This window comes from Marmota monax, unplaced genomic scaffold (genome assembly GCF_021218885.2).
Source record: "Marmota monax isolate L192 unplaced genomic scaffold, Marmota_monax_Labrador192_F-V1.1 WCK01_AAM20220418_F8-fsc00132, whole genome shotgun sequence".
Taxonomy (NCBI): Eukaryota; Metazoa; Chordata; class Mammalia; order Rodentia; family Sciuridae; genus Marmota; species Marmota monax.
Window position 1 is genome coordinate 8,883,705 of NW_026695199.1, and position 11,202 is coordinate 8,894,906.

Consider the following 11,202-nt stretch of genomic DNA (forward strand, 5'->3'; position numbering starts at 1 on the left):
GTCCTTTGAGCCAACTTCCATTGTATTCTTTGCATTATTCTGACATTATCTCTTGGTATTTTTATTTCCCTGTGCAAGCTCTATGGCTTCATGCTGGCAGAGGCATCCATTGACCCATTGGTATATTTCCAATACCAGGCTCAATTCCTGACACTTAGGTGGAGTTCAACCACCACACTGATTAATAACTTGGGTTCTGGAATCAGACAAATCTGGATTCAAATTTAGAGTTAATACTTAAAAGCAGTGTGCTCTAAGACAAATGACTTAACCTCTGTGAACCTCAATTAACTCATGTAAAGAAGAGAAAATAGTTGTACCTACTTCATAGGATAGCTCTAGAGGTTAATGAGATAATTCATCAAAAATCTATTTGAAACACTTAGTTTAGAGCTAGCACATAGGGAGTGCCCTGTGAAAGTTAGATATACTACTGCCATTGTTACTATTAGTATACTAAATTTTAAGTTGAATTGAGTGGCATTCAACTTTTGTTAGAGCAATAGACAACATTGTTTTAAATCACATTAATGGAACTGTGACTCACTCACTTCATGGTTATAGAAGTGTCCATTAATAGAGGCCCTATGGCTCTGTCTGTCTTTTCGGTCCATCATTGGAGGCTTCATTCTTTTTCTTACCAGGGCTGCTTCACTCATGGTTCTATAGAGCAATGGGGACTCTGGTTCTTCATATGCATATGGCTTCAGAGTACTGCTGTGATAAGATAAATAGTCTGGGAAGAATAAAGATCATGAGCCCATATCATTTAGCTGCCCATCTCCTTGTATCCAAGGTAGATTGGGATATGTTTTCTTTAATTTTGAGGATATTGCTATTTCCTAGCTGTTTAAAAGCATCACAATCCACTACTTGTCTACATATTTACTTTCTAAATATTGTTGGGGATTGATCAAATAGAAAATTCTCTCAGTGAATTGTGTCTCACATGAAATGATCACAACAATCACATGTTTGGGGGTGGAGCATTCTTTCAATGTTAATTTAGTGTGAATAGTAAATTTTATAGAATTTCAGAATATTAGAGATGGAAGAAACTTAATATTCTATTAATCTGATCTCATATTGGTAAGATAAAGCACAATGAGTTGAAGTGACTTTTCTGTGAACACAGTACCTTCAAGTTATGGAGTCAAGTCTGGATCTTGGTTTTACATTTACTCCTGAGAAGATGGACATTGGCCCTAAAAATTCTATAGACGCTTGAGAAGCCATTTTTAATGTATGTAAGAATCTTGAAAGATTTTGTTCCCATCTTTTATAAAAACAAAAGTATCAATATGCTTTGGACAGATGTCAGCTAGTAACATATCAGATAATTCATTCTAGGAATACGATTTGGTCATTCCCTTTAATTGACCACTATCCTATTGTTTCTTGTCATTGGGCCATGTGAATTCAACAATGACCCACACTCTAGTCAAAATTTGGTTATTCTGTTATTCCAATTCATATACCAGATTTTAGAATATAAAATTATAGTAAAGCTTCAGACTGACCTAGTTACTATTGGGTGTACTGTAACCGTTAAATGAAATTGGACTGAGCAGCAATGTATTCCTAGCCCAAAGATGCAGAAGATTCAAAACTGCCTTCAGTACTTTTTCCAATTTTCTCAACTGGTTTTTCTGTAAGAACTGGGCCATCTGGTACCATCTGTGTTCTATTTTACTTTGGAATCTTAAATAATTTTCTATTGTGACTACAGTACCATCAAATAGGTATGAGTTATTTAATCTTGCTCTGGAACGAGTGCATAAATACAAATAGATTTTTGTGGTAGCTTTGGTGCCTGATATTAAGATTCCTTTGGATTTAATGATGATTTTCAAAGAGATAGCAAAGAGATAGTTGGATGGGCCTATAGATAATAAGATCCTATAAGACAAAGATAAGGGAAACTTGGAAAAAATATCACGTTTTGTTACAGTATCTGAGAACTTATGGAGAGAGTGGAGGAAACAGAATTAAGAAGGGTTTAAAAACAAAACTAAAAAACAAACACTGGAAATTGTTGATAAGCTTATGAATTCAATACCAGCTGCATGCCCCTTGATCGGTCTGAACCTGGGCTGGAAATATCAAAGCCCCAGTTTAGGTGTCTGAACCCTGCTGCCCTGGCCCCCAGCTTCAGTCATCAAATCCTTTTTGGATCTCTATATATGAGAAGTACATAAAAAACATCCATTTAAAATATAAAATATCATGACTGATATTTGGCAGAGTCTCACTAAATTACAACTGTAATAATCATTATTATTACTACCACTGTCACATAATCATCATTATTATTGCAACTACTAACATCACATGTTATAGGAACTGGAATTTTCCATTGGATCCTCAAGTCTGATAGAAGACCATTTGATATTTAAGTAGATTTATCTTTTAAAAATTAAAATAACTACCAAATATAAAAGTGACTATAGCATATTTGCCTCTTTCTAAGCAGCAATACTACTTAAATATCTATTAACTAAAATGTTCAACGTCTAAAAACAATGTGATATTAGCTCTGAGGGACTTGGTCTAACATGAAGCTAATGAGAATAATAAATGGCTCTAATCCTCAGGGAAAATAGTGAACACTTAACAATACAAACTTTGTTCAAACCATTAGCTCTAGGTAATCTAATAAAGCTAAGGGACTTGATGTAATTTTTTAAAAGGTCAGCATATTTTTATATAGCAAAATAAGGTTCTTGAACATCATATTGTAGAAACTTAAATTACTATGCTTCTAGGATATTTTAAAGAAATACTTATCTGTATATATTTCTTATAATTCATATATATTTCATGTATATGTATGTGTATACGTGTGTGTGTGTGTGTGTGTATGGCAAGAGTTTACTGAGTAGTGGTCTGTAGAAAGAAACATTTAGGAGTCAGGTTTTACACTGATTAAAAATAAAGTCTCCCCATTAACAAGTTTTGATACTGACCTTCCTGGGAATTGCTTGCTTCAGACAATGGAATCTGGGTCCTCTCCAGCTCACTGATATGATAAAGATCATCAAATTCCCCCCAGCGTGTCATTCTCCTAAAAAGTAATAAATCTTGTAAATGTCATCAATTTCATTTGTATTGAAACTCAAGATAATTTTCAGATTTATAATATTAATATAATACTTGTAGGTTTTTGTAGGTAGACATATTATTCAAAATTATAAAAATTTTATGATGCTGTTAACATTATATTCATATCAAAGTCGTCAGTATGTGTTTTAAGTACTTCCTGAACTTTTTTTGGAGCCACATCTTGATATCTTTAATGTAATAATTCGGTTATACACTGAAACACAAGGTTATATAGAATCTATGAAGCATATATGCAAATGTAATTGACCGAAACCAATATGATTCATTTTTACAAGCATACCTCACTATATTCTTAGGGGAGTTTAGATACTAAAGCGTTCATTCCACCAATATGTATTGAGTACACCCATTGTATTAAAATGATTATTATGTAAAGTAACTCTGAAATAATAAGATATAGTGCCTAATAATAAGATATAGTACCCTGACCACATGAAAAACACAAAGGAGGAAAATGTATGAGAAACTCTGTCTATAGAAAATTATGATTTATTTTGGAATATAGAAATTTTCTATGTATTCTGGTGCCCTGAGTAAATGAAACCTGCTTATTTTTGCAGCAGGCTAACACTTATTTTATTTATCTGATCTTAAACAAGTTACTTATCATTTCTTGGCCTTAGTGTTATCTGTAAAATGGAGATGGTGATGGTATGAGATAGGATGGGGTGCCTTTACTGATTAAATGAATTAATTCATATAAAGTTCTTGAAATGGTGCCCTGAATAATACTTAATGTGAGTATGATACATACTTAGTATATATCTAAAACTTATCAGAATTGTCTTCATCTTCATCACCATCATCTGAATCCATTTCCATGGGTTAAGCACAACTGGGATCCACATATTCCTGGATCTCTTGGGGAAATGAACACCATTATTTATGGAAACAGTCTTAGTCCCAATAAAGACATCTTCCATAATATCTGTGTATTGTGAACAAAAACATATTCACCCTAGGGAGTATGTGACATTAACACTACCAAAATGTCATTGATAGAGTATGTGGAGGGAAATCTATTAATACGAATGGTAGAGAATGTGAAAAAAAATCATTCTTGTTTTTCCTTGACTTCTGAATTATTCAGAACTCTTTTCCAGCTATTTTATTAATTCATCTCACAATAGGCATAAGAAATAGATAACACAATCCTGATATATTTGTTAATGAATTTTCCAGCAAGATCTCTTGTCCAGAATATAGTTAGTTGGTTAAAATAAATGATATAAAGGGCAAATACTACATGTAATAACTTAACTCAAAGGAGGACTACTCAGGTCCTAATGTGGAATCTAATTATTCTCACATTATATAAAAATTATCCACTTCCAATCTAATCTATAGCAGATTAATAATCAAAAAAGGGCAGGTTTAGTTATCAGAGAAAGAGGGTAATCAGTAGAAAAGATGGAATTCCACGGAAAAGCAGAAACTAAATGGGCAAGCAACTTGATGGTATTTCATATGGGGGATGTAAGAATTCCCAGGATGCCAGACCAGTGATGTACAACACAAATTATTGGTGACTCTGGTAAACTTGTCAGCTGTCCTCTTCTTCAGTTTAAAGGTGCCACACAGACACAGGAGTTCAAACATGGCTCAATATATTTAGTGTTTGGTTTATTTTCCTCCTTACCATCTACAGCTGAAAAAAAAGACTTTTAAGCTGTGTATTGTGTAATTTGAGTGCCATTCTGTACAACTGTACACATGACTAAGCTTGAGGGCAGTTACCCAGTGTTTTCAAGAGAGAACTGGTTGGAAGTTTAATATCAAATAGTTTAACTTGCCCAAACACAGGACTGTTTGAATTGCTCTAACCAAACTTCAGGATGTGTACCATTTGCAAATTTAAACTCTAAGGAGGTTTCCTAATGAGTTGCAAAATAAAATAGAAGTAGAAATTTGATATACAAATAGAAGCACTTCCCTAACCATATGGTAAAAAAATAAAAACAGTACTGGTGCTATTCAAATATGCACCTGTCCTGTTTCTACTCTTTACCTCATTCTGCCATGACTTGTTTAAAACATGACAATACTGATTTTGAAAAAATATTAAAAATAGCAATGAAAAATAGTGCAATCAAAAATAACCTCAATGAAGCTGTTCTTTCCTTTCCTTTTCTTTTCCTCTTCTTCTTTTTTATTTTTACGTTTTGAATGGAAAATTTTCAAAGAGAACACTTGGCCCAAATATGAGAGATCAAAGTGCTGCTCACAGATTCATTTCTGTAATGGATCACAAGTGGTCAGAACTCAAACAGATTTATTTTTTTTTGCTACAACTCCTATGTAACTGCTACTTCCTCAGTGTGACTCATTTTTAACATAATTAAAACAAACTAGCATGATAGGACTGACGATTCTCTCAAACAGTGAACTGAAAGACATGCAATTGCAGCCCTTCCTGCAGCTGGGTACACAACAGCCATGACCTTTCCTGCTCTTTAACCCACTGGAGATACCAAGTCCATGTTCTTGCAAGAGTAGAGGTGTTAAGTTCTGCCTGCAGGTGCCCTGAATGGAAAAAGGCCCTTTGGAAAAACCTTGGGTGAGGGGCTAGTCAATTTCTTTACACAATCAAATAGAGGCTTAGAATTTAAATGAGTCAACCAGAGTGGTAACCAGAATTAGGACATTTAAGATTGGATTAAAACAAAGAATGATACCTAAGTTTGGCTATGCACCCCATGAGAGAACCAGAGACCACTGAAAAGCCATTCCAAGTTATGCTTTGTCTTCCAATATGAATGTTCAGCTAATTTTCACCAAGTATTCTCGACTTATTAATCACAACCAAATCTAATTTTGCTCTTATGTGTGTGAGAATCTAAGTGTTTGTGGAAGGAGTGCCACTATTTCCTGCTAGTTCTTGTCCACCAGAAATATCTGATATTCTGCAAAAGTATACTTCACATATTCTAGTAAGTCTTGTTACTATGTTAAAGGCAATCTGATGTAGTTTTCTAAGTAATTCCTTTTCAACTTTAAACAATAGGAGATCAATGTTCTGGTAAACAATGAAAAATTCAAATAGGTTCCATAAAAGGTAAAGCATAAGGGTATCATCTTATAATCTGCCTCAGTATATAGAATAACATTAATATTACCTTGACTACTTGGGATCTTGAAAGTTATCCAAAAATTTAGGAGTATTAGGAACAAGTATTTTGATTTTCAGAAATTAAAAAAATATCTTGGGATAGCCACTCAAAATAATGATGGTTTACTGTGATATTGCAAGTACTTTCATTTCATCTCCTTGACATTTTCCTTTAATTTAATGCACCACACTTATTAAGTTTTCATGAATCAAAAAATGAAAATGCATCAAAAGGAGCTAGCTGCTCAGAGAAATTTGCCATGTGTTTTTAGATAATATGAAATGCAATGGCTAATTTTGTGAATTTGTATCTTATAAAGTTGAGTAATTTGATGCTCCTAGACATTTAAATCATCAGTACTATTGTTAACAACAGCCAAGCCAGGGAACCTGCCTAGATCCCAGCTGGCTGGATTTGGTCCCCTGCCTGCATAAAAAATAATCAAACGATAAAAAAAAGTAAAAATGAATGAGACCCAGTTTGACCAAACATGGAGAGAAGCAGCTAGTTTATTGCTCTGTCAGTCCTACAGAAGTAGTTACGATTTTAGAAACAAAACTCAGGAAATGTTCATATATAGATCTAGCTAGGCTGTGCTAGTCAGAAATATGTCACGGTTTCAGTTTCTTTGGTGCCTGCCAGGGCCAGGGGTAAACCTTCTCAATTTCTATTCTTAGCATGAAGAAGTTCAGGAGCAAAAAGTGATTTGAAACTTTTAATTTCAAAGAGGCTCTGTTACGCTATCAGTCATCTAGTACCTGAAGGAGATGAATGTAGGACTTCGTGAGGCTGCCTGACTGTTGCTTGTCTTTTGCTTTTTCATAAGTAGTAGACCCTATGCCTACCCAGAGTCCTTAGCTTAGATGGAAGGAAGACTAGTAAGAAGTGGCAGACAGAGAGACAGTGCTGTCACATAAAGAAGAAGTAATTTAATCAGTTTCTGGGTACCTCACTGGGGGACTGGAACACAAAGATGATTCCAGGTCAGTTGGGTACCATTTAGCAGCTCACACTGCAGAGAGGGAGATAGGTGTGTACAAATACAATGGGATGCATGCTCTAGAGGTGATATAGAGAAGTGGCCAGCTATACTGAGCATAGACTGAAAGATCAAGAAGGCTTTTTTTACCTGACCTGAGAATTAAAGGATTAGATAGAAGAAAGTCAGGCAAATGGGTGTTGAGAAGCAGGTAGACTTCCAGGCAGAGTAAGATAGGCAAGGAAGAAACTTCAGAATATGTTTAGGGAATTACAAAACATTCAGCATTGCTGGAGCATAATATTTGAGAAAAGGTAAAAATCATGGTGAGGCTTAAATATTTTCTCCAAAGGAAAAGCAGACTTCCTTCAAGATAATACCTGGTTTTCCTTAGTTGTGGCCAAAGATCAGATGGGGCAAATTGTCTTGGCAGCTCTTTCTATACCCTCTCCTCTGATAGAACTCCAACTCATCCATTAGTGGATGGGAGGATGAAAGATGAGAAGAAATGGCTTAGGATCTCATGGCATATGCAAAAGGGCGATGAGGCTAAGGATCAAAAGGAGAGAAGGGAAGGAAGGAAGGAAGGAAGGAAGGAAGGAAGGAAGGAAGGAAGGAAGGAAGGAAGGAAAAGAAGAAAAGAAAGGAACTTTCGTAAGTTTGATTCTTGCTGGGAATATTTATAAAATTTCCTAAAATTTGTAAGGGGTAATAAAAAAAAATCAGCCCAACTTTGATATTCAAGGTATAGTTACATAAATCCATACAGAGAACTGTGTTTTGTGTACTTATTTAACTTCAAATGCACTTTGTTGTGCTCTGTTAAACAATTAGGTGGAACATAATTAAGTCATCCTTCTGGAAAGCAAGAAAAGACTTGTTCCAAGGAGAGGATATATGTAAATTTTATGCCTCTTCCCCCTTTTTCAGAGACCAGGCCATGAATAACTGGATTCTGCCTTTCTTCTTTGTCTCTTGCAATGAAGCCTGTGGTCTTCCAGGTGGGAGAAAAAGTCTGGAGTCCATAGAAGTAAAATAAAGTCTGGTTTTGTGGCATAGTCATTGGGAAATCTTGTACAAATTCCAAAGAGCCCTGAACACTTAATTCATGGAGTTACTGGGGTATTGTATGAGGCTGTGTAAAAGCACATGCAATAAAATTGTTATGAAGATCATCTAAGGAATTAAAAGCATGAAAGATTGCTCACCCTTTGTTAGAAAAGACATCTGGTGACTTTGACATAGTGAAAGAAGAGATTGGCTTGTCATCTTGTATTTTCAGCTGTATAGGTCGTTTCACTCCCCAGAAAATGTCCAGCATTCCTTCAACAATTAGTTTCCCATCTTCAGTCTAGAAAGAAACCAATAGTCTCTATAGTTGTTTCTGTATTACTTATAAAAGGTAAATGTTTTCACCAAAGTTGTAGAAATTAAGTTCATAAGAAATGTTAAGAGGTTAAAAAAATCCTCAAAGGAATTATATGACTTCTCAGTTTATCTGCAAAATAATTCTATCTTTGACACATTTTTTCAATTTTTGAAAACAGCTGTACCCAGAAAAGTGAGCAAGTTATAATGCTAACAGCATGTCCACCAGAGGGTAGAACACGTGAGAATGCTTTCTGAACTCTATACTTCTTCAATTAAGTGGAATTCTAATGCTCTAATACTGTTTAAAATTGAAGCCTTTTAAAAACTGTATTGAACTAGAACCTAGAATAAAGTCATTGAGGGACTCAGCAACTTGTTTATTCATTTCTAAATGAGGCTGAATTTAACTCACAAAATGATGCAGAACATGTGAAATAATACTTGTGAAATACACCATAAGATGCAGAACATAGAAATATTTGTAAAAAAATAAATATGATTTGAAAATTCATTTTGAATTAGAAATAGTACAACAAAAGAAGAAAACATCATGCAAACAAATTAGCATATATTAAGAACAATTAGCATATATTAAGAACAAAGAATATTCCTATAAAACTTACTTTCTAGTCTATTTCTTTATAAAGAGTTTAGTTATTTTTTTTAGTATGGTATTAATTTGGGGAAGGTAATTGAAATATCTAATTGTACTAAATCATTTAAGTTCAGTAGTAAAAGCTAGAGTGTTGTTATAGTTTAGATGTGGTATCCCCCAAAAACTCGTGTGTAAGAGAATGCAAGAAAGTTCAGAGAAGAGATGATTGGGTTGTGAGAACCTTAACTGAATCAGTGATTTAATCCCCTGGTAGCGATTAACTGAGTGGTAACTGAAGGCTGGTAGGAATGGTTGGAGAAGTTGAGACACTAGAGGAGTGGCTTTGGGGCATATATTTTGTTATCTGGTGAGTAGAGTCTCTCTCTCTGCTTCCTGATCACCACGTGAGCTGCTTCCCTCTGCCACACTTTTCTGCCATGATGTCCTGCCTTACCTTGAGCCCGAATGAATGGAGCCAGCCTTTTATGGACTAAGACCTCTAAAACCATGAGCCCTCAAATAAAACTTTTCTCCTCTACAATTGTACTATTGGGTCCTTAATCACAGTAATGAAAAAGTTGACTAAAACAAGTGTTTTTAAATTTCCTTCTTTACAACTTGTAAATTTAAGTCACATCATAGTGGTTGAAATTCTATGCTGCACCCTCAAATCTGGAGGTTTAAATCAGGAGTAGAAAATTCTAATGTTCCCTGAAGCCAGAACTGTAAAGAAGTGAAGAGAGTCAAATTAGAATATGAGACTGAGTGCAGACAGCTAAGGAGACTAAAGCATTCAGATTTTTAAAAAAGATTAAAAAAAAGAAAACTTAAGATTACTTTGTATAGTAGCATGCCAGTTGCACCCCTAAAAATGCATTCTAGTTTCATGACTTTCCCATACTGTTCAAAATTTTTAAATTTGTTGTTATGATATGGTGTATATTGATCAGAATCTAACTATCCATTTGAACAACCAAATCAAGTTTGAGTTTATAGGTGATTTATTTGAATACTCCCCAGTGGTAGACTTCAGATACCTTCAAATTTTCTCCATTAAAAATGATGTCACAACAAACATCCTTTTATATATATCCTGGTACATTTGTAAGAAAGTATTATGATAAATTTCTAATGAAATAGCTGCTCAAAACATATTCACACTCCAGTTTTTAAACATAAAGAGAATATATCATTAGAATTATTTTTAGCTGGGTATGACAGTGCACATTTATGACCCCAGCAACTCAAGAGGCAGAAGCAGGAGGATCACAAGTTCCAGGCCAGCCTCAGCTACTTAGTAATACCCTGCCTCAAAATACAAAGGGGTAGGGCTGGGGATATAACTAAGTTGGTAGGTGCTTAACTCATATGCATGAGGCCCTGGGTTCAATCATCAGCACCACAAAAAAAAAAAAAAAAAAAAAAAAGGAAAAGAACAAATATATAAATGGGATTGAGACATATGTATCTCAGTAGTAGAAAGCCCCTTGGTTCAATACCCAGAACCAAAATAAATATATAAGAAAAAAAATACTTTTAAATGCTTTCCTATTCCCAAAATGTTTGGAAGATCACACATGTCCAGGCCTGGTATTCTGTGATATAGTCTAAAAATAGAAACTAAAATCAGGTTAAAGATTCACTTGTTTCTCCCAGACCACTTGTGCTACTAGGTTATAGACTCTAACCCATTCTTACTCCTCTGAACATTTACAGAGTATTTTTCTTTCTGTTAATCAAACTGGGATGCATTTCTTTGATGGTCTTACCTGTCCATATAAAATATGCAAATTTTCCTGGTTCCCATAAAAAATGTTATAGGTCTTCAATAAAGAATGAAGCTGTTCCCTAAAAAAAAAAATAAATAAATATTACATTCTGTTGCTATTGGTGTTAGGCTTTGTAACAGCAAAAAGACAATAATAGTATTTATTATCTCTAGGTTTCTAGAAAAAAAATGTTTCAATGGAATCTTTCATTATTCTGTCACTTTAACTTAATGTAAGTCTTGGAAAGTCAAAGCA

At 34.4% G+C, this 11,202-nt stretch overlaps 1 protein-coding gene across 6 annotated transcripts in view; it reads right to left on the reverse strand.

Moving 5' to 3' along the window:
- Positions 1–11,202, reverse strand: part of Rassf6 (Ras association domain family member 6) — a 41,141-nt gene that overhangs the window by 6,154 nt on the left and 23,785 nt on the right. For all 6 annotated transcript variants that reach the window (XM_046428682.2, XM_046428681.2, XM_046428685.2 and 3 more), the window contains 4 exons: positions 10,948–11,026; positions 8,421–8,563; positions 2,967–3,064; positions 552–736 (listed from right to left, as the gene is read on the reverse strand). In XM_046428682.2, coding sequence (XP_046284638.1) covers positions 552–736; positions 2,967–3,064; positions 8,421–8,563; positions 10,948–11,026 — 505 coding nt within the window. The remainder of the gene's footprint in view (positions 1–551; positions 737–2,966; positions 3,065–8,420; positions 8,564–10,947; positions 11,027–11,202) is intronic.